General features: G+C 50.6%; 2 protein-coding genes across 2 annotated transcripts; both read right to left on the reverse strand.

Annotated features, from left to right (window-relative positions):
• Positions 1 to 4434: 4434 nt before the first annotated feature.
• Positions 4435 to 11190, reverse strand: LOC126635639 (vitamin D3 hydroxylase-associated protein-like). The gene is given in 10 exon segments (XM_050307060.1): positions 4435 to 5411; positions 5886 to 5983; positions 6693 to 6818; positions 7184 to 7308; positions 7886 to 7926; positions 8447 to 8653; positions 8976 to 9109; positions 9453 to 9596; positions 9925 to 10038; positions 11004 to 11190. Coding segments are annotated over 10 exon segments (1185 nt in total). The 5' UTR covers positions 11121 to 11190; the 3' UTR covers positions 4435 to 5332.
• A 2763-nt stretch (positions 11191 to 13953) lies between these two features.
• LOC126635638 (fatty-acid amide hydrolase 1-like) lies at positions 13954 to 22734 on the reverse strand. Its single transcript, XM_050307059.1, is given in 16 exon segments — positions 13954 to 14293; positions 14384 to 14529; positions 14850 to 14958; positions 15525 to 15564; positions 16144 to 16184; positions 16477 to 16576; positions 16958 to 17055; positions 17324 to 17449; positions 17635 to 17759; positions 18325 to 18365; positions 18765 to 18971; positions 19991 to 20124; positions 20446 to 20508; positions 20510 to 20590; positions 21294 to 21407; positions 22549 to 22734. Coding segments are annotated over 16 exon segments (1725 nt in total). The 5' UTR covers positions 22720 to 22734; the 3' UTR covers positions 13954 to 14164.
• Positions 22735 to 23346: the final 612 nt, after the last annotated feature.

A 23346-nucleotide genomic window follows, 5' to 3' on the forward strand; every position in this document is an offset into this window, starting at 1 on the left:
AAATCCCTTCTAGAGCCATCCACAAGGAGCGGCTGGAATGCAGAGTGCAGGTATGCATGGGGAAATTGCTTTTAGAAACAAGACTCTTTCAGCCTTGCAAAGATATGAAGGGATATAAAAGCAAAGGACACTGTCCTTTCCTTGAAAGACAAGGTCTGTGCATGCTCAGATCTATTCAGGAATACTACCTGGGCAGGTTTCCTGTTTAATGGTGAGCTCCCACCCTCCCTATGAGAGGACTGCTCAAAACCCTTTGCTCCTGGCCTGAGACAGTGATGGTCGTCCACCAGGATCTCCGTGGGTGGTGCCCCCAGCAGCAGTCCTGTGGAATCAGGGCATCTCCTTGGAGCAGGGCTGTGCCATGGATCTTCTCCTGGCTGTGTGTGGATCAGAGGATGGTGAGTCAGGCTGTGTGACTGTGTCACGCTCACTCTGTGTGACTCAGACTCCCTTGAGGCCACGGGAGGTGGCTGGGTGGCTGCAGCATCCCTGCCCTGCCCCAGGGAGGCAGATGAACAACAGAGGCACTGTCACCCCTTGGCTCTCTCCTCCTGTTGGGAAAATACTGCCTCCAGCCCCGGTGCCTGTAGGCTTGGAGAAGGAATCATTGCTGATGATTGTCAGTGTTATTGGAAACACCAAACAGCATGAATGGCCTAAGAGCAGACACAGAAATGCTTTCTCAGTTTTCCCTGAAGTGTTTATAGGCAATAAAACCACATCTTTTCCCCTTGCTTAACTGGAAGAAATGATGAGGAACAGGAGTGAAGACAGACCAGTCACCATTTCTCACAGAATATTAAGCTTTCCACTACTCCCTGAACAATTAAACTGCTGGATGATGTGGAGATCAAGGGAGCACATGAGTTCAGGGAGGAGAACAACGGTTTGTGGAGGAGAGCTCTCCTGGCAGCTATTTAAACCAATGGGGACACTGCAAGTCTTTGCCAAAAAGTCCCTTAGCCAACCAGTGGCACAGCCAGAGAGGGAATCCTGCACTTACCAGGTTATACTCTCCCACAAACATCTGTTCCTGCCCACTGCTGGAAGTAAAATACTGCAATAAACAGCTCTTTGGTCTCACATCCTACAACAGATATTGTTTTGCAATTGTCATGGGATTCCTTTGTTACAGCACTAACTCTCATTCCTTTCTTTTGGTTTTCTTTTTGACTCGGTTTAACAATGAATCACAACTCAGACAGGGGCGAGATTTTCGCTATTTTTAAGCAGCATTTTGTGCCAGTTTATTGAAATGTTAGTTCAGAGCCTTAGGTTTGCTGTCTACTTTGCATCAGGTAGAAGGTGGCTGGAGCAAAGGTCAGGGAATGAAAAGCCGTCACAGGGAAGGCTGGTTCCCAGAAATCACACACTCCTCTTTGTGCCACCTCCTTCATGAAGTGAAAGCACAGCTCCTCCTGCCACGGCAGAGCCCACAGCTCTGGACAGCCACAGGCAGCCCCACAGCTCCTTCCACAGCCTGCATAAGTTAAGGACAGTGCTGAGTCAGAGCACCAGAGCACCTGGGGAGGCACAAGACATTACGGGAAGAGAAGGCAGAGGAAGACAAGCAAGGGGACAGCTGTCAGGCACCAGTCTTGCTGCTGCACCACGCACAGGGTAGCAGCACGGAGAATGCAAACTGCATGACTAAACCAGCTCCCACTCTCAGCAGGAGCTGTAGACGAGCACTGGGATAACGTCCCAGAGGTGTCGCTGTGCCAGTCACAACCTTCTTCCATGATTTAAGCTGTTTCCCCCTGACCTCTTTCAACCTCTTATCCCGAGGGTCTCTGTAGTGTCCTTAGTAATGCTTCAGTTCCTCTTCGTTGGCTCTCGTGACCGTGCTGACAGGCACCACCCTGGCAGGGAAGTTCAGCACGTTGTACAAATTGGTGTAGGAGGTCACAGCTGGAAAAGATCACACAGAGCATGCAAAACAGCAAAGTTTAGTGTGCGGGGCCAGCAGCGACTTTCAGATGACAGTTTGGGCTGCAGGGATTGTAATCTGGAGTGGCTGGACCTGAAGAGACCCTGAAAACCTGCTGCCTCAAAGGGACTTTTGATGGAGAGGTTTGAGGGCCACATGGCTGCTGAGACCACAGAGAGACTTGCACCTTTACCTGTGGGTCGTGTGGAGATCAGATCTGCTCTGGGAGGGACAGACATGAGTCTTTGATCCGATTCACAGTCTGCATCTGTATCTCCCATTCCCTGGGGAAAAGTCCCAGCTATCTTTTCAAGATATTCCCGATGTCCGGTTGTGTTAACATAATCTCGGGGATTTTGGATCCCAAAAGGTCATTGCTAGAGAGAGGGAGGACCCTGACTGTTTGCTGGAAGCTATAAAAAAGCGCCTTTTTTCTGCCAGTCACACGCAAAGAGCCTTTCTGCTCTTTGCAAAGTCTTGGGAAATGTGAGACAGCTGCATTCAGAGGAGCCTGGCCCTGTACCAAAGTCTACCACACCTCTGACATATACTCCTCACTGCCACTCCGTGCTGCAAGAGCAGTTCTTGGGCTTTCTACAGGACAGACAGTGGAGTGGAAACTCACTGATGAACAACTGGGACAGATGTGCCACTAATGGCTACCCCATAATAACCCAACACCAGCAGCTCAGATGAGGTGGGGGAATGAGAAGACCCACTGAGGTGACCTCTCCTTTGCTTTCTCCCACAGAGGGAAACTGAGCAATGTTCATGGTTTGGAGAATGTCCAAGAGCCCAAAGTATCTCTCTCCAGCTCTGCACCCGGAGACACCTCAGTGGAGATTTACGAAAGAGCTTCCCAGCATAGCCATGGTTAAAGGCTGGCCCCAGGGCAGGACAAAGGACCACATGCAGCCTCAGCTTCCTCCATTTGGCAATGAATTCTGTGTGGTAAACCTGGGAGGAAAGGTAGAGGAGATGACAAAAATGTCTGCTGGACAGCAGTGGCAGGTCAGTGCTGACACATAGGAAAAGGAGGGGAAAAAACCTTCCTGGATGCAACTAAAAAAATAAGATAAAATCTGAGCTGGGCTTTGAAAGGGTCAAGGGACTTTGTTCTTCCTCCTTTAGGTTTCCTGTCATGATACCATGTGCTGCCCAGACTTAGACATTAATGCTAGGTGTGCATTTCAGACTTGATTTCGTCAAGCATTAACCCAATCCTTCCCATGAACAGTTTTGCTTTTGAATTGTATTGAAAGGAGATCAACAGCAGTTTGAAGAATTAGGTCTGGCTGACTAAAAATCACATTTCCTAAAAGCTCTGGTTATTTTGATAGAAGAATCTAAAATAAATGAACCCAAAATATTTTCATAAATACTTCTTTCATTCTGTGTGGGGATACAGGAAAGGAAAAGAGGCAACAAGAGACAGCAAGGCAAGCCTCAGGACATCCCCTCACAACGCAGGAGGCACAGCTTCAGGACTGTACTGCAGATTCAAGAGAGGTCTAGGTTTGTAGTCTGGATTACTACATCTCTGCTGAACATCAGGCAACGAATTAATCCATCCTCAAAGAGCTGTTCCACTTCATCTTAGCAGATAGACATGGATGGACTACACTACAGTTGTTTCTGCAGCCATAATCTGGTTACACACACATGTCCCATGGTCCAGGCCCTGTTGTGCACGACTGTCTCACTGCAAGTTTTCTGTCTCTCACATCTCTCACAAGAGCCCTGGCCTTGGGGCTGTTTTTCAGTCTGACCTCAATTTCCACCTGCAGTCTGAGATTCTTCCTGCTGAAAGTTCAACAAATGAGAAGGGTTTCCAGGAAATACAGTCAGTGTAGCTACTCTTTTTTTTTTTTTTTTTTTTTTTTTTCTGAGAGAAAAGCTGGTCACTAGCCAAAAGTTTTGAATCAGCTCTTGTTTGCAGTAGAGGAAAACATGTGAATATTGTTTCACTGAACTAAAGCAATTGAAAATATCTTTGAAGCCATCAAACCTTCTAAAGATTTTGTTTTGTTTTGTTTTTGGGGAGGTGTCCTTTGTTTTGTTTGTTTGTTTGGTGGGGGTTTTTTACTTGGTTGGTTTGTGGGTTTTGTGTGTATTTTTATGCTGGTTTTGGTTTTTTGTGGGTTTTTTGGGGGGGGCGGATGGGAGAGGAATCTGTTTTCACCTTAAAAAACCCCTAAACCCATTCCCTTCCAAACACCTCCCACCAGCCCAGTGCCCAGGCAGCTTTGTAGGAGTTTTTCCTCTGCCCTCTAATTTGTCAGACCAGCCTGCTCATCCATCGAGTGACTGGCACTGATAGAGGCTGGGTGGTGCAGGCTGGGGGCATGTTTCTCCTCAGGGAGGATTGAGAGAGTGTCCCAGGAAACAGATCCTGCCCTGAGGGTGGACACTAAAACAGCTCAGCCTCTTCAGCCTTGCAAAACACCAGCTGAAAGAGGATACAATTGCTCTCTATAAATAGACGTAGGAGTGAGGCAGCGGAAAATACCAGAGAGGAGAGGTGCTATTTACACTCAAGGACAGAAATAAAATAAGGATAAACTGGAAGGGAATAAAAGAGCACGGGAAATATGAAAGTTTCCAACCATCAGAGCAGGGAGGAGAGAAACCAGTCAATTAAATCAAATGCAAGCAGAAAACTCAAACGGTTTAAAGGAGGAACCTGATCAGTTTGTGGGCAGCACTGGACACAGCTGTCCAGGAGAAAGCTTCCTGTCCCAGGTTCCTAAGGAAGCCACCTCAGCCACAGAGTTTACAACCATAGTTTTTGTCTCTGCTTGATCATTCAAGCATGGCCTTAGCTCGTGACAGTATCACCCAGTGTCTGAAATAAAGACTTTGCACCGAGAGACAGAAAGAAGAAAAAAATGAAGTCTCATATTTAATGACTGTTCTTACGTTATTTTTTGCTTAGACAATGCAGGGCAAAGGATGGTGATTCATTTCCAACCCCAAATGCATTGCTGAGTGCGAAGCAATTGCTTAGAAACTTTAGAGACCTCTCACAATATTTAGTAAGGAAAAAGGGAAATAAAAGTCACGTTACCGCCACTGCTCCATGCTGATCCCAGAGGTTTTTGGCAGATCTGGAAAGGTGGCAGAATTAATCAGCTTTGTGACTGTGGCAACAGAAAACAAATAGGAAAATGCACAGACAGCCCATTTTTATAAAAACTGCATGACCATTCTGGGAAAAAAGCTATGGCATCATCCAGCTGATTTAGCTGGGCTTGCAGGTGCTTCAAAAGAGCAGGTACATCAAAAGAGCTTATGTTAAAGCATGCCAGAACACCTACACAAAAATCATGGCAGTCTTCTAAATTCACGTGCTCCCAGTTTGGGGTGTCTCTCCTTCTTTTGGAGGTGCAGGTACCTCACACCTCACTGCACATGCACAAGAGCAGGAAGCCTGTAAGTATTGAACTGCGATTTCAGGTTGGGATCCACGATGTCTCCTTTGCTGGAAGGGCAGAGAGTGAAAAAGGACAAGTCGCTGTGCCAGAGCTACAGCAATAGCAGTGCTGCTTCCAAGGCAGAGTTTGTCTTGGAAGGGAGTCTTTAAAAGACAAAATCTGCCTGTTTCTAAGGAAAACACTGAACAATAGATGCTGAGGTGTAAATGCTCACTGCAAATGTTACAGATAGATCAGTACTTCACTGCCTATGCCATCAGTGCCATAAAAGTTCTGGAGAGCTTTGCAGTGGGGCCTGCTTCACCCTGAAATGAGCGAGTGGCTGGGTGGGTGTCTACCATGTTATCTGTGCATGTGAACTGGTTGCTGCCCGTGCTAAATTCATCCTTCCAGAGATTGCTCCCCTGCTGCTCATGAATCAGTTTGCACCCACGAGAATATAAACGCTCTGGATGCAGCCACTGGCTATGGTATACAGTGCCAAGTCTCACAGCCCACACAAAAAGAAGGGTTTTACTCACAAGCAGCCCACCAGGTGAGCAGCACCATCCGAGAAAATCCCTCTGGTGAACAGCTCATCTACCATGTAGTCAATCTTGGGCGGTGTGAAGGGAACAAGCTGCAAGAAAACCATCCCTGTCCAAGAGGCAGCAAAGATGAATGATTCACAGAGCCCTCTGTGAGCCTCCCTGCCAGTGAGATGCCTGGGAAGTGAAGTGGTGGGAAACTTAGACCCTCCTTGCCGCTGTAGGACAGAAAGACCCCATTTTCAAAGGCAGCTGGGTTAGCAGTATCTGCCTGCTGTCCTTTCCAAGGCATAAACACTTACTGTGACCTGGCACAGGCTCCACATGTTGGAGAAGAATTTTTAGAGGCTTCAAAACACTCATTTTTAAAAATTAATTTGCATCATTGGAACAGCTCCCATACAGAAATCCTCACTGGTGGAACTACAGAATAATTTGGGCTGAAAGAAGTCCCTGGGGGGTTAACTGCTCCACCTTGCTTCCCACTTACCCGCCAAGAGATCTGTAAGCTGTGTTTAGGAGATGAGGGATCGTGGAAACTGCTGTGAGTTTGATATCTATGGGAACAGCAAACATGACAGAAAACAAAACAGTGCTTGGGGTGACTTGGAGATATCTTAAAATAATTATCATGTCTGCTAGGCCAGAAATATAAGCAAGATCCCTTCAGTTTGGGAACCAAACTGTTGCATTTGCCTTCCTCTTTTACGGGCAGGAAAAGTGGAGATGGAAAGTGATTTGCCCAAACTTTGTAAGGAGCAGAGGTAACAGCTCCAAGCAACCACAGGCATGGAAACCCACCGTGTGCCCTGCATCCTGGAGGAGCTTTCTTGTCTGCTGGATGGCCCGTTTCATGCTGGGTGAGGGCTGGAAGTAACCATCTCCTTCATGGTACCCGATGCGGAGAGGCTTTGAACTCGTGTAAACCTGTGAGAGGAGGAGCCAAGACTTACACACATGACATTTGCAGGACTGGAGCGTTCCCAGGGCTCAGGGAGGCACCAGCTGAGCTCTCCTGGGTTGGAGGACTGGTGGCAGCAACAGGGCTGAGGAAAAACAGTGTTGTCCAGGACAGAGGTCTGCACCAGAGGTCCTTGGCACAGTCTTTCTGACGCCACCTCCTACCTACCAACCCTGCTGTGTGGCTGCTTCTTTAGGTCACTCGTGCTGGGTGTCCTGTGTCCACAAGGACACGTGTTTCCCTGGATCCTTTGCTCTCTTGGGACATGAAACCAGGTAGGGATCTCCTGAGATCTCACTTTGTCACTGGGAAAATAGAGACACGGGATTACCTCCTGATCGAAGGGGATGGGGGGCACAGTGGGGTCCAGCTGGAACATCTCCTCGCAGAGCAGCGCCCTCATGCACAGGGCCAGGCTGTCCAGGTCCCTCACCATCGGCCCCAGCATCGCTGTCACTGCAAGGACAAAGGTCCTGTCACTGCAGGCAGGTGGGCTGGTTACTTGTTGGGGTCCAGCAGGGGAGAGTTTCAGTCAGGCCAGGGAAGAGGAATGAGGAACGAGCGTAACATACAAGGGGGTCCAGCAGGGATAACCTGTCAGTCTCAGAGCAGGGGCAGCCTACTAAGGCTGACCTTCTGGGCCAGGCTTCTGCAGGCACAAGGAGGGAGGGCTGCAGCCTTCTTGCCAACAGCAGTGCTGCCCAGCAGCAGCTGAAGCTGGCAGAGTCTCCTGGCACATCTCCAGTGAAATATCCCAGGCCTTTGGGATGTGCATCTCGCACCTCTCCTGCTATGCGTTGCTTTGCCTGGACAGGTAGTGGTTCCTTTCTGCTCTGATTCAGCTAACACCTGCCACCATCTAGAAGAGAGTAAATGGTGCAAAAAGTAGTAACACATGGCAGGTCTAATAGGTCACTGTTTTGACTGGCTGTGAGACACATAGTTGAGCAAGCACCCTTGCTGGCATTTCAGTAGCAGGAGACATAAGGAGCAAAGGTTTGACAGTAGTGACATGTCATCAGGATGGACTTACCTGATTACATTCCTATGAGAGGAGAAATGACACCCTGTTTGCTGCGAACATAATGGGAGAAGCAGATCAGCAGCAGCTCTGGCTGTAGGGCAGGTCACCACGCTGAGCTGCAAACTTCCCATCTGCCCTCAGTAAACATCTAGTGGGGCAAAAGGTCCTGCACTTTCTAGGCTAGGAAAACTTCCATAGTCTGTGAGCTGTTAGGGGTGATCCATCTCATCTCCCTGGTGCATCTAATTCCTCATCTATGGACAACCACCTCTGATAAACAGAAAACTCTTACAAGCAAAGCAACGTCTGGAAAACATCTGTAAAGGAGGTGACCCTGTAGTATTTGCTTTCAGCTTCTTGGCCAGGGCCATTAAAAATTGAATTAGTCTTTGTTGTGTTAACATCTTGTGTCATTAATAGAGCCTGTAGCCTAAGCTGGCACGAGGGCAGGTTAGGTGCTAACTTAAACCTGGGGGAAGCCATGGACACTATTGGGAAGTTTGATGCACTGTGGGGACACCTTGCAGTCTCCACACTGGGTGGAAGAAGAGGACAGAAGGTGGGATGTACCTGATCCTGTTGCCTGTGGGTTTGAGCCCACACAGCCCACAGAAGCTGGAGGGCAGGCGGATGCTGCCAGCTACATCCGAGCCGATGCCCAGGATGGAGCCTCCCCCTGCGATCAGAGCTCCCTCCCCTCCCGAGGAGCCCCCGGGGCTCTTCTGGTGGTTTAGAGGGTTCAGTGTCTGGCCAAAGATGAGGTTGCTGCAGTCATAGCTGGGGAGAAGAAGATCAGCAAGTGAGTGAAGTACTTCTGTCTCTGCAAACCATAAACACAGGGCACAGAGCATCTGTACAGGGATGAGAGTGGAATTAATCCCAGCAGGTAGAATCAGCATGAAGTAGATTTGTTGGGACAGATGAATCAGAGGAGAAAGAGGCATCAAATACAAGAGAAATAATTTCAGATTGAAACGAGGAGGCAATTAACTCAATGTGCATGATTAGCTTGGAGAATGGGGGGAAAGCTTGCCCACACTCTCTGTGATAGCAAGAGTCATGTATCATAGTGTTTTCATGAAGGCAAACATGCAATTACTTTATCATTGTCCGTGGGATGTTGGTTTTCACAAAGGGGATTGCCCCCTGGTGCTTTAGAGCCTGGACGATGATGCTGCCTTCTTTCTTCACTTGGCCCAGAAACTTCACCATCCCTCCAGAGGAGACATGGCCCTTGGGGATGGGAAACAAAGCTCTTTAAGTACAGGAGAAATCCTGTTTGGAACTGTAACAATAAGAGACATAAGTCATGGTGCCTCCTGGGGCAAAGTTCCCGCCTAAGTTTTCTCAGAGGCACAATAGGACCTGACTATCCCAGGGAAAAGCAGATCAGAGTAGGTTAGAAATTTCTGAAGAAAACAAGATTTCATCAGAAGAGAGGCAGGTTCGCTGGTCCCACAATATTTGATCTAGATTCTTGTATGAGAGAATTCCTAGCCAGCCCTGATGAGGGTGGGACATCCTGGCCTGTTTCCAGCTCCAAGCCAAGAAAGAGGCAGGGGAATCAGGGGTGTACCTTGCAGTTAATGTGGTCCTTGATGCTGATGGGAATGCCATAGAGCAGCCTCTTCTCCTTCTGCTTCTTCAGTTTCTGGAGCTGATCCTCACAGCCATGAATGAAGTTTGTCACACAGTTCACCTCCTAATTTACCTCCAAAGCCTCTCCAGAACAGAGAAGAGCAGCAAGACAGACGAATGGGTGGAAGGAGACATTACTTATATTGAGTTTTCAAGCTGAAAATTCCATCTCATCAAACTTTCAGCAGTTATGATTCAGATCTTATCTATAAGCTTCAGGTGTTTCCTTCTGGGATAATTTTCTGCCCTGGATCTCTGTCCTACTTACTTGCCTGTAAGCCACACTTCTGTCTGCCTGTAAGCCAGACATCACAGTACTGACAAATTGCAATCCCCAGCATTGACTCAGAAAATGAGCTGGTTTTTAATTTGAAAGTACCACTGTCCTCCATGCTGAAGGTATCACTCACTTTGTCCATGTAGGAGTAGAGGATGCTTTCTGGGGACAGGGACCCCTCCTTCAGCTTCTCCACCAGCTCCACCATTGTCAGCAAGAGGATATGTGTGGTCTGGGTGCCTGGGTTCTAAAAAGGGTAGGAAATTGGGTGCAGAGGGAAGATCACAACAGAAAAGGCTGGTGTTGAGGCTGCAAATATCCAGTTCAAATATGTCCAGAAATCAATCACCTTGAACGGAAAATTTTAGAAGAAGTGCCCAGTGGAAATGCAGATCTCCCACAGAGCACTGCCTTGTGCTGGAGCAGGGAATTTGCTGGGTCTTAGTTCTTAAAACAGGATGAGAACAGGGAGAAAACTGCTCCTTGACTGGAGAGTTTCATGAACCTGTGAGAGTGGTTTGACCTGTCTCTGTTCAGTCTCCCACAGGCCTTCACCCCTCTTCTAACTCTAACTCACTGAATAGCAGTTCAACCAGCTAAAGTTTTACAAAATTTATCATTAACATGGGGAAAAGAAGTGTGCAGGCTGTTCACAACCTCCCCTCCAAGAAAAGAATAGCAGTAGGTGTTTATTATGGGTCTAAGACAAATCCCATTTCCAAGGACCCGACCTCCTAAAATCCAGGTGCTTCTTTACCTGGGCATGGGCAAGAGGAAATGGCTTTTAGGTGTTGGAAGGATGTGAAGCCCCCTTGTACTTTGAGGGTGATGGGGCAGTCAGGTCCCTATGGAGGGCAGAGGTAAGGATGGGAGAGGAAAAGCCTGGCAGTAGGGATGGATGAGGAGAAAGGGCATGGGGAGGTCTGGGGTGGTGATCTGACTGAGAAGATCCCAAGCTCCAATTGGTCTTTCATACTCAGAATTCCCTCATCAGGTCTGTATTAAGAAATATTTCCTTTACACTGTCAGTTATAGGAGGGGTTTCCAGGACAATGGAGGGTGATGACCCTTAAAAACCGTCGGATTGGTGATGCTGAAAAACAAGCATGTGCCCTAACCACCATTCAGAGAGGGACTGATCAGAGCTCCCCCATTCCTTTGGTTATCCAAAATATAATTCTTCCTCCCACACAGACTTCCCCCTAAATTTACCTCTTGCTTAAACCTGCAAGCTGCCTTCTCCATTCTTTCCAGGGCCAGATCCCGAGACCTCCTCGCCTCATGCATCTTCTGCAGGACCTGTCTGCATCCCAGCCATTTCAGGAGCATGACAGCTGCAGCTGAACTGCAGAGCAGAGCTGAGAGGACACGAGGGTCCCCCCACGATGGATCCAGGACCTGCCACAGGCACTCTTGGGTCACGATTTCTCTCCCCGACCCTTTTGGTTCGGGTCCAGCTACAGACAGCTGAGTCTCCCACCTTCTCCTCAGGAGGGCAGATAAATGCAGACTCTCTGACTGCCCTGCTGTGCAGGGTCAGCTCTGAAGTAGAGTTGCTTTAACAAAGCCCAGGAATGGACTTTCTAGAACATGGACTTTGAAAGGGTCTGCCTGCTGGAGCACTGCTGTGGGTCGGGCTGCAAAACCATGTGCTCAGCTTACTCAGTCTGGGGGGGGCTTCCCCAAGGCTGGGCTGTCCCCCAACTCTGTGTCTCCTCAAGCCACTGCCTGCTGCTCTCCCTGGCTGCACACAAAGCTGAGTGCCTGCAAAGCCCAGGTCTGGGCTATCCCTACTATACCCACATCTAATAATTAATTAACATTCACACCCATTAACTAGAGGTGCTTAGCTATCACCCCTGTCCCTCAGGCAGCATCACCTGCAGCCCTTTGAGCTTGGGAAAACGTAGCTCTGCTTGTTCTGGGGAACCTCATGCAGGGAGTGAAACTGCACCTGTGGAGAGGGGGGAGCTCAGGAAAACAAAGATAATGCAGGTGGCTCTGGAAATACAGCGTGGAAGGAGCCATCTGAAGATGCCTTCAAGCAGTATGACTCTTCTGTATCATTTTCAAGCCAAGCCCCTTTGAAAAGTCTTTTGGCAACCTGGATTAGAAGGTGAGCACTTTTGGGAAATCCCCTCTGATGGATGCAGAGTCCTATCTGCTCTCCAGTTTCCAAGCCATCAGGAGGCAAAGGAGCTGGACCACACAGTCTTACCAGCCCCAGGAGATGCCCCTTGCCATGGGTGCTCCCCCTGCCCAGGACTGTCCCGTGGCTTAGTGTGGAAAGGAAGGGCTGAAAAAATTAAGCTTCACTCCATCCTCAAGTATCTGCAAGCCCACAGGGAAGGAACAGGGGATGCCTCCAAGAGCTCATTGCCAAGATGCAAGGCAATCCAGCTGTACCTGAACAGACGCTGGCCCTGCTCCAGGCAGCAGGGTAGCAGAGCTTGTAAGGTGGCTGCATCCAGGGTAACCATTGCTCTCTGGTGGGGAGGTCTTGTTTGGGGACTGAAGTGAGTGATCATGCTGCTATCCTGTTAACTTCTTACCTGGTACAGACATGTCAGGTGGGATTTATTCCTGTGGCAGCAGGGAGGGAGCCTGGGCGAGAAGTGAGACCTTGTAGATAAATTGTTTGCTGACTGGAAAGGTGAGGAGGATCATCCGTGTTCAGACAGGGAAGATAGAAGAATGAGGCAAACAACTCGGTGTGTGTCGCCAACCTCTCCCCACTGACTGCTGGGAGCAGCCTGCAGCTCTGGCCCTTTGGTAGCCTCAAGTCCCCAGAGCTGCCCAGCAGCTTTGACCCTGCCTGGTGCACTGTCCCACGGTCGTGGTTCGCTGAAGGTCTTCACTCAGGGCTTCCAGGGAGGAATAATTATAGGTTCAGGTTCACTGGTGGCTCCTTGGTTTGGACTCCTGCACCCTGCCCACCCCCATGCCAGGGAGAGAGCAGTTAAACTAACAGTGCTTGGCTCTCTGGGAGCACGGGCACTGCCTTTTCTGGCACAAGGCTCCTCCAGGCTTGAATTTTAAAATACAAACAGATAACCCCATCCAGCATCTTCTGTGTGGGCAGAGAGCACTGGTGGCTGGTGAAGAACCCCACCCAGACTCTTCTGGGGCTTTGCTTTACATAGCATTCAATCATGGAATGCCTGAAGCTCCCTCCCTCCTGTTTTCAAAGCCTGCTGATAAAGAATGGGGGTCCTGGGGGCTGCTTTTTCCTTGGCTGTGGTAAACACTCTCCCAGACCTTGAAAAGGCTCTGTGCCTTTGCACAGCTCTGGTTTAAACAACAATAATACACTAAAAAACCCCAAACATTAATCCTGCCAGAGCTTTGTTACCATCTGCTTTTGACATTCCTGCATTGGGAAAACACTTTTGCATTGTGGCATTCCTTTCTGGAACACTCTTGGAAACCTGCCGGGAGCAGTCGGTCCTGCCAATCCCGGTGCCAGTGGCTGGAAAACCCTGCTGGAAATCCTGGTATGGGCCAAAGGGGAGGAGAAGGTGTGCAGGGCAGGCTGTCTGCCATCCATCCGACCCTGGCACGCTGCTCAATACAGGCGTCAAACTGAAAGGGTGTGGGTTTAGATAAGATGTAAGGAAGAAATTCTTTACTGCGAGGGTGGTGAGACACTGGAATAGGGTGCCCAGATCTGTGGATGCCTCATCCCTTGAAGTGTTCAAGGCCAGGTTGGATGGGCCTCTGAGCAACCTGGTCTAGTGGAAGGTGTCCCAGTCTGAGGCAGGGGAGGTGGAACTAGGTGATCTCTAAGGTCCCCTCCAACCCAAACCATTCTGTGATTCTATTGATTTCTCCTTCGTGGTGTGCAGGGTGCCAGCAGCACTGTGCTGTGGGAAGTGGGCCAGCTCCCTCCTTGCTTGCCAGAGTCTGCTTTCTCTTCAGATTGCTGGTCTGTGGTAGGGAAAACACCAGATTTCATCCTGAGGAAGCTGAGAACAGAGGGGAAAATGCCTGTTCCTACAGCACTCCAAGTAGGAGCCCAAGCATCTCTTACAAAACCAGTCCCTGTGCCTCGGTTTCCCCATTTGTAAGAGAAAGATTGTGTTCCTGTGTTTCCCTGCGGGGTGTTGAGAGGGCTATTAAAATCCACCCCAACCCCCACAAACACAGATCTGAAAGAACAGACTCAGATAATAAAAAGGACTGTATTAGGACAATGACTGGACAACTCCACCACTGCCGAGCTCATCTTGCCTTCCCCTTGCACGCCAAAGACAGGAGCAATCCCAGCCATCACCACATCCTCACTGAGGGGAACACGAGTCCTTGTGGGTCAGACCAAAGGATGGCCCACGCTGATGTCAGCTGGGATCCTGCTCCAAGCGAGCCCGTGGGTCTCAGACGAAACTGTTCTTCTTCAGAGCGAGTGTCTCCACCTCCTTCATGAACCGCAGGCACAGCTCCTCCTGCCACGGCAAGGCCACGCACTGCACGGCCACGGGCATCCCCACATTGCCACCAAAAGCCTGTGGCACACACAGAGGGGGAGAGGCCATGAGGACGTCTGGGGAAGGGATGGGGGTGCCCCTGCCCCCAGGGAACCTGGCACCACTCACCTTTGCCAGGGTCCGGTCCCACCAATCCCGATAGTAGCCCTTGTAGTCCTTCAGCTCATCCTCATCCTCATCCGTCACCGTCGTCACAGGGACCACGCCAGCGGGGAAGTCCAAGGCATTGTAGAGCATGGTGTAGCTGACTGCCACTGGGGGAGAGGGGGAGCTCACAGTGCCAGCCTGACACAGGGAAAGCCTTCACCCCCCTTGGTGTACGTCAGCTTCCACCAAACAGGGCACTTGCTCTGGGAACTCAAGGGCTGAGGGACAGAAACCATCCCTTTAGCTCCCACATGAACCAGGAGTGTTGTCCTGGGAGTACCCCATGGGCTGGGACTGCAGCTGTCTGTCCCAAGAGACGAGCTCTTCCCAATGCTGGCCAGCGCCCTGGGGATGTGAGGGGAGGAGGAACACTCCTCATGGATACTGGTGGAGTGCCACAGCAGGAGCATGCTGGAGGCAGTCCTACCTGAGAGCTTCCCAGGGTAGCCGATGTGGAGGGCCGGGCCCAGCATGGGACAGAGCATGACATCCAAATTCAGCTTCTTCCACTGGGCAATGAACTGGTGGCAAAAGTCCTGAGGAGGAAATGTGCTGGTGGTCAGTGGGGTGGATGTGCCGTGCCATGGCTGCTGGTTGAGGCTCTCCTTGGGCATCCAGCCAGGCTCTTGGCCCTTGCCTGGGATCAGCCAACAGGCTACAACAGGCCTGGTTCTGCTAAAATCCAGCAACCTTCTGCTGCCTGGCCAACAGCCCACCCAGCATACAAAGCACCCTCTCCCTGGTAAACTGCAGGTGGGAAAAGACTGAGTGCAGGGGCACATGGTGACCTGAGACATGGTGACGGGTCTCCAGGACACAAGAATGGAAACAAAGGCAAGTCTGCTGCAGGTGATGACCTATGTTTTTGAAGTGTAGGTGTAAAAAACACAGGCCTGATTCAGAACCATGAACTTATCTACATGTCGTCCTAATCTTTAAATGTGCTGAGGACTTGCACATCCAAGTGAGATCTGTTGAGGAGTGACATGTTCCTACCTTACATCACTGATCACCTCCTAACCTTGGTGGGCGCTGAATCTGCCTCTTCCCCAAAAAAAAAAATCAAACAAAAACTGTCTAACCCCAAATTGCAATAATTTACCTCAATTTCATGATGTAGACTCCAGACATCAGACACAGTGCTGAAAAAGGAAAAAAAAACAATTAAAGGCATCACAAGGTGTTGCAAAGAGCATCTTTGGAGGAAGGGAAGAGCAGCAAAAAGCAGATGGGCACAGGTTACCTCTGCCCCTGGAGCTGCAGCCAAGGGAAGAGAGGACTTTAGTACACCCTCTCAACTATACAATTTGAGTCCTTTTTTATCTCTAACTGCCCAACACTGACATTGCAGAGCAAGCCTCCTTCCCTGTGCATACACCTTTTTTCTGCCTTATAGAGTCCCCAGCCTATGGCATGACGGATGCATTAACCAGTGCTGAAGCAAACACCGTATTTCATTCCCACAGGTTTCACCCACTTCCTAAGTCAGAGGCTGTGAGCCCCTGCTCTCATTCCCACCTCAATACTACAACAGTTTCCCAAACCCAGCAGGATTATGGCACTGACACAAACTGCTCTCAGTTTGCTCCCACTCTTGTGTTTTCTGCCTTGCATTCTCTCAGGCACGTGCAGCTGGGGCAGGGTCCCTGATGTAGCAAACACTGCTCTCCAAAAGAGAAACCCAAATCTTCACACCCTTGCTCAGGCTCAGATTTACTTACTTTGCTTTCGTATTTCCTATGATCCTTGAAAATCGAGGTACCTGAGAAGGAGAAAGTGAAAAAAAAAAAAAGGCAAATAACTGATGTGTCTTGAGACAGCTCAGTCACAAATACAAGCTGTTTACTCGGTGGTCAGGCAGGACTTGTGGATTTTCCCCAAAGTGGGGAGTGAAGAAACAGAAACAACATTACTCCAGTTTGGAGATGTGTCTGAGCACAGCCAGGAAGCAGTGCCTAGAGACTTCTCTATGACAAAGCCTTATTGCAACGGGAGACAAGTTATTCACCACATACTGCTTAACCCTGTCTACGCTAGAAAGAAATGGACCTTACGAAAGGTTTGGCAATCCAGGAGAGGAGAGTTTTCAGCCACTGTGGTGACTTTGCCAACCAGAAGAACATCGCCGAGCCGCCTTTCTCAAGTTCCCCATTGCTGAAAGGGAAAGGAGTGTTTAGCTGAGCAGTGATAGGAAGCAATCGCAGCAGATCAGCTTTCCCAAGCCAACCCCTCTGAACAGCATATCTAAGTGACAAAGAGGTTTGCTCCATTCCACTGGGCAATTCTGATTCTCACAGTATTTATAGGATGTCAGCTCCCAGTCTTCTTTCATTTGTTAAAGCTAGTAACAATCCCAAAGAGAATCAAGGTTCAGCTGAATTACTTGATGTTAAGCTCCCCAGTAAATCCCAGTGCCTGTAAGCTGCTATCTACATCTGGTAGATCTGCTATGTGTATCCATATGATAGCCAGATCCTAGGGAGGATTTTTATAGATGGGCACCAATCCTACCAAACCACTCCAGGCATTACTTACAATTTCTCGACAAAGGAGGTGCCTCCATCTGAAAATATTCCCCTGACGCAGAAGTTAAAGATCACGTAGTCCACATTTGTGAGTTCAAAGGGCACCAGCTGGAAGGACAAGAGAGGAATGAATCAGTGGCAGAGGCACAAGGAAATTGTGTGAGAGAAGCCATCGAGGGTTTAAAATGAGCTGAGCTGGGTTGAGGAGTTTCTGACAAGCCCTCACAAGAGCCTCCAGTATATGAGCTCACCACGTCCTCCCCACCTCATCGGGCCTTCCCTGAAAATTATGTTTTCCCTTTGAGCAACAACTGATGAGTCAGAAGACAGAGGATGAGCTTGGCCCCTTGATGTCCACGCAGCCCATGGCTCCTACCGTGTGGCCGGCCTCCTCCAAGAGCTGCTTCGTCTCCCGGACGGCGCGTCTCATGGCAGGGCTCGGCATGGTGAAGAAATCGGTCTCATAGTACCCTATGCGGAGGGGCTGTGTGCTGGAATACACCTGCAGAGCAAGGGAGAGGGCCAGCTGGAAGGACACCAGTGCAGCCAGCAGTACCTCTGCGACATGGGGCTGGTCTGGAAAGCAGCACTTCCCTCGCCCACGCTGCCCACCCACAGGTCGGGTGTTTTCACCCTGAGTGGTGGGAGCTCTTCCCAGAGCCCTCTGGCCCCTCTGAGGTCCCATACCTCTTCATTGAAGGGAAGGGGTGGCACTGTGCTGTCCAGGCTGAACATGTCCTCGCACAGGAGCGCCCGCATGCACAGAGCCAGGCTCTCCACATCTTTTGCCATCGGCCCCACTGCTGCAGCCACTGGAAGAGACCAGAACAGAGCACTCATGGCTGGGTGTCTTTCAAGGGCATGTTCTGCAGAGGCAGGATCTCTGGGAATCATTTCATCCTAGTCTAATGTTGGTAACAGTTCCTCTTTAAGAACTGGGCTGGGGAGGCCTGCAAGTGTCTTCCCACCAGCAGATCCATCATTATGGACCCAGAGCTGTTATCCATCAATATGTGCCCTGGCGTCTCCATTTCACAATTTGCAAAACAAATAAACAAAAAGCTTTGTCAATCACGGCACAAGGACAACATTAAACACCCCCTTTGACTGCTGATCCCACCTCCCACGAAGCAGTGGCAGACAAGGCAGCAACCTGTGGGTTAACAGAGTGTGTTGTGGTTTATGTGTTACCCGAACTGCTCCTCTGGGCTCATGTATACTTCAGTTTCTCAGAAATGATGGTGGCTCTCTGAAAGAGTCCCTGAAAGGGAACCTGCTTGCATCTACAGGTCTTGGAGAAAGTCCCTCATAGCCATCTGAGGGTCCTTCTCTTCTCTGCCCTGCTGCCCTCCCTGGGAGACAGCCGTCAATTCCTACCTGCCTTCTGCCCAACAACTCCAGCCTGTACTCCTCTTTTACTGCAAAGAAAAGAGACACACACAATGCAGAAGCTGAGTATTTTGTGTTGAAGAGAAAGGCTTTAAGTAGTAGCAAGTATTAATTAAAATTGCAGATACAAAGGTTGGCAGAAGGAAGAGCCAAGGGGAAATCCAAGAGAGACCCCAGCCTAGGCCCAAGTGCCCTGTCAGTCAGGAACAACAACCCCCTTAGCATCTGGATGGAGAAGATTCCCCATCTCCATTCTGGGAGAACCAATGCTTCCTTCCATATAGCCCCAGAAAATGCCCAGGCAGAAGTGATAAACAAGCCCTTCCCAGTTCCTCCCAAGTTTCCCCTTTCCCCACAGAAGTAGGATCATCCCAGCACAGTGGTTGGTAGGGTGGGTCCCAACCTACAGACTGCATTTCTCACAGTACCTGAGTCTGTTCCCGGTGGGTTTGAGCGCACAGATCCCGCAGAAGGCAGCAGGAAAACGCAGGCTCCCTCCTACATCCGTCCCAATGCCCAAGATGGACCCACCACCTCCTATAAGTGCCCCTTCTCCACCAGAGGAGCCTCCAGGGGTTCTGGTGTAGAGCAGAGGGTTGCGCGTCTGACCAAAGATTAAGTTATTGCAGTCATAGCTAAACAGAGAGAGAGAGATTGCAAATGAGGAATGCAGGTATCTGCTGCTGTGGAGCCCAGTCACTACAAAAAGACCCTGAGAAGGTAAAAGGGTAATTCACTAGCTGTTACATTGACATCACTTAGTCTGAGGGAGCCTCTTAAAGCTCCCATGAAGACCACCAGCCTTTTCCTGGTGGTCCCAGGACCTGGATTCACTGACAGCTAATAATTTCAGTGTCACTAAGCCTTCCCCAGAGAGAACCTCTGGCAGCACAAATACATTAAGCCTCCCAGAAAGCTCTCCTTGTTCAGGTAGTCCCAAGTGCCACAGGACACCCAAAGCTGAGCCCCTGCTTGGGAACAGGCCAAATGCCAACTGCAGTGATATTTGACATCGGACTTCCCCAGGAACTCGTACAAAATCTGATAATCCCTGAGGCAACCTGTCTGTGTGGCTTTTTTCAAACATGGTCAGTCGTTGCCACATCACCTTGAGGAAGGCATTTCATAGGACTTGGGCAAGAGTCACCCAGAGAGGAGCTTTGCCAGAGCTCACGTGGCAGGATGCAGGGACGCTGTCCAGCAGAGCACACCTGAGCTCACCCCATATCAATGACACCAAGAGTGGTCTTGCCAGATACAGCAGGATGTTTGGGGGCAGGATAATTTGAGGTTGTTAGCTAAACTAGCTTCCCCTTCCGTGAATATGTGTTTGCACTGTAGGATCATCTCTGAGAGGATAATTTAAAAAAAAGAAATAAAGTGACTTAAAAATACCCAGCACAGGAAACAAGAGCAACAATTTCTCTCCTTGTCCTCTTTTGCTTCTCTATTTCATTTGGAACAAAAGTTAATTTTCATCCTCAGTGTAAATGTGTTTACTTTTTTAAGTGAAACTTAAAGACATAAGGGATGGGGGCCAGGTGTTGTTATATAAAAAGAAGAGGGAAATGAGAATGAGATTGGGCAGAAACCCTCCCTCGAGATGAGGAAGGGAGTATGAACATGATGCTGAGAGAATGGAGCACCCACCTACCTGATGAGGGACTGGGGAACATTGGTTTTGACAAATGGAATTGCCCCCTGTCTCCTGAGCACCTGCACCACCACGCTGTCCTCTGCTGCAGGTTTGTTGAGGTATTTTATAAAACCCATCGTGGAATCATGACCCTGGGAACACAGGACAACAAGGTTTCCAAATGGAAGAGCGCAATTCCCCCTGCCCCCATATTTTTATCTATATATTTAAGCATATGCACACACCTCCAAAAACCCATCCACCACACACACATTGCTTAGTGCATTGACAGTAAATCTGACCAGCCTTCTCTATTGGCTCATATGAACAGCAAACCCCCTCACCTGACAGGGCAGGCCACCCCACATCAGCTGTGACAGAGCCAAGCCAGATGTTGAGGTCAAACCTCCCCCTGCCACCAAACTTCAAACCACATGGATCTCAGGACACACGCAAAATCAAGCTGGCAGTACCTGGCAGTCGATGGAGTCTTTGATGCTGACTGGCACCCCGTAGAGCAAACCTTTGCTTCCCTGTCAGCTTCGCTTTCCGGAGCTGGTTCTCGCTTTCCTGCAGATACTCCGTGATGCAGTTGGTTTCTGTGGTGATTTGGATGGCCTTGGGGAAAGCAGGCAAAGCCCACAGGTGAGACACAGCCTGCAGCGCTGCACAGTGGCCTTCTGTTCCGCAAAGGATACCTGCCTCTTCCCCCTTTTCCATCAGGTATCAGGGAAGCCCTTCCTGCTCCTTTTCAAGACATTTTCATGCCAAACTTCAAAATTATTTCTGGACACAGCGGGGGCCATAGTACCAGCTGGTGCATGATGAAAGGAGGCACTCAGCCCAGATGAATACCATGGACTTGACTGAGCTTCTGGGGTGGCAAAAATGATGCTCCCAAAGAGGGAACACAGGAGGTGACCAGGACATTATGGGAAAAGTAGAGAATGAACATGAACACTGACTTTATGAGGTTTACCAATGCATTTGGAGATGGAGGGGAGACAATAGCAGCACTCTGCAACTTCCCTACAGGAATACCTGCCCAGGGAAGGTGTGGACTCACCTAGGAAGGTATGGGCTCTCCAGATGCTGAGTTTGCTGCTAGCTTTTGCTCCAAAGCAAGCTCAGAGCTATGGCAGTCAGATGCCCAGCTCTCTCCTCCCTCACAGAAAAGCACAGAAGGGCTCACTAACCAGAGAGCAGTGGCAGCTCAGCAGCATCTAAACCAGGTTTGAACCTTGTGCTGGGTCTCTCAAAAAAAAAAAAAAAGCCAGCCCCACTGTGGGTGAGATGCTGCCCCACCACCCCTGCTCCTCACCTTGCCCACGTAGGAGTAGAAGACATGGTCCAGAGGGAGGGAGCCATCACGGAGTTTCTTGGACAGCTCCGGCAAAGGCAGAGAGAGGATGGAGACTACGTTCACGGAAGGATTCTATGGGAAAGGTTGAACAGGCAATGTTACACCTCTACTTCAGCTGCTGGGTTGCTTTCTCCTTGGTCCTCTTTGTAACCCACACACAAAAAAATGCCTTCAATTCAGTAGCTAAATGTAAGATCTGCCTCAAGACCACATCCTGCTCTACCTGATGCCAGCGAGCATGGTGTGAAACCTGCAGGGCCAGTACTAGCCCAGGCTTTCTCAGGCTTGCTTCCTAGCCAGAGCAGTCTCATCAAGCACGTGCTGTTTAAAATTCAGCCTTTCACACAGCCTTGTTCAGGCAGGTCATGGCCAAGCCTGGGGGAACATCTTAGTGCAGTGCTCTCTGCTGAATTATAGAGTGGGAGCTGGTCTCATGGTTATAGACATTGTTACACGAAGGAACAAACTCGGACCTGGAGCCAGCTCTTCTCCTGGCACTGCCAAGATATCCTACAGGGAAGTGCAAACACCAGGGAGCCCCTTGGCTGGCAGCACTCAGGTCATTTTTGGGTCAGCAGAAATTTCCTCACCACCCACTAAAGATCATGAAAAACGTGTCAAACCTTTCCCCTCAAGCTGGACTCTGAACCCGAGTGACTCTGCTCCAGCCTGAGGCCGGGCTGCCTGACGGGATCGCGGGGCACCAACGCATCCCTCCCTCCCTGCAGCTGCGGCTGCACTTTGGCCCCTGCTGATAACACATCGCCTCTCGCCTCCTCCAGCTGCCTCCTCAACCAGCCTGAGCCTCCCACCACGGCCAAGGTGCCGGGAAGCTTTCAGGCAGGGATTTTCCGTTCCTCGCTGCCGGTGACTGTTTATCCCGTTATCCCCCCCTGCCCCAGGTAGCGCTTCCTTCCCCACGCCCGCGACAGCAGCGACCGCTGCGATGCTGACGGCTACACGCACACATCGACCCAGAAAGGGAAAAATAACAACGCTGAATCCCCGTGGGTCCATATGAGGAGCCGGGATGCCGCTTGGCAGCCGGGCCAGCCCTGCGGGAGCAGCCGCACCTCTCAGGGAGGACGGCACTGGGGTGGGACTGTGCGATGGGAAAAGCGCCCAGGTGAGCAGCCCCCCGCCGGGCACAGGCGGCTCGGCTCGCCCACCCACCGGGGGCGTGGGAGCGAGGATTCCGGCTCCCGGCGCTCACCTGCTCCCGAAAGCGCTGCACTGCCGTCTCCATCCGCACCAGGCTGCGCTCCTGCCGCTGCTGCGCCTCCGCCACCTTCCTCCAGAGCCCCCGCCGCCGCCGCCATCGCAGCAGCAGCAGCAGGAGGGCGGCGGCCGAGCCGCCGAGCAGGGCGGGCAGCGGGACCCGCATGGCACGGCTGCGGCGGGGACCCCCCGAGCCCCGCGGGGACCGCCCCGCTCGGCACCGCCCGCACGGCCCGGCCAAGGGCACCCGCCCGCCGGTGCGGAGAGCGAGGCAAAACCCGGGGAGGATTCCGAGCCGGAGAGGGATTTCACCAGTTTGCTGCTGTGCGGGCGCGGCGCGGGCGGGGAGGCGGGCGGTTCGGCAGCAGGCAAAGTTCCCGGGTGACAGCTCGCCCCTCCCTGTGCTGGGTGGTCTCTGTCTGATAAGGTTTCTCCGTTTTTCCGTCTTGAAGCGAGGCTTTGATCTCCCCCTCCGGGGGCAGTCTTGGCTTGCAGCGTCAAAGCAGCAGCGAGGGGAGTCCCAGAGATACCTGACTCCTTTTCGTTTCTTATAACGAAGCAACTGTGTGGGGAAAAGGAACAATAAACGTCCCAGGCGGTGCCCAGCGGAGCTCACTTATCACTGGCAGAGCATGGGTGTGCCTGCGTTATGCTGAGCGCCGCGGCTTCCAACAAAAGAAATCCGGCATCCCTGCTCTCGGCGGCCTTGGACTTCGTTTTGAGGGCAAGTCCAAAGAATGATTTCTTTGGTCACCAGCCCCACCCGGGGTCTTATCCTTGAAAAAAACACTTC

Source organism: Myiozetetes cayanensis, unplaced genomic scaffold, assembly GCF_022539395.1.
Source record: "Myiozetetes cayanensis isolate MyiCay16 unplaced genomic scaffold, myiCay2020 scf12, whole genome shotgun sequence".
NCBI classification, from domain to species: Eukaryota; Metazoa; Chordata; class Aves; order Passeriformes; family Tyrannidae; genus Myiozetetes; species Myiozetetes cayanensis.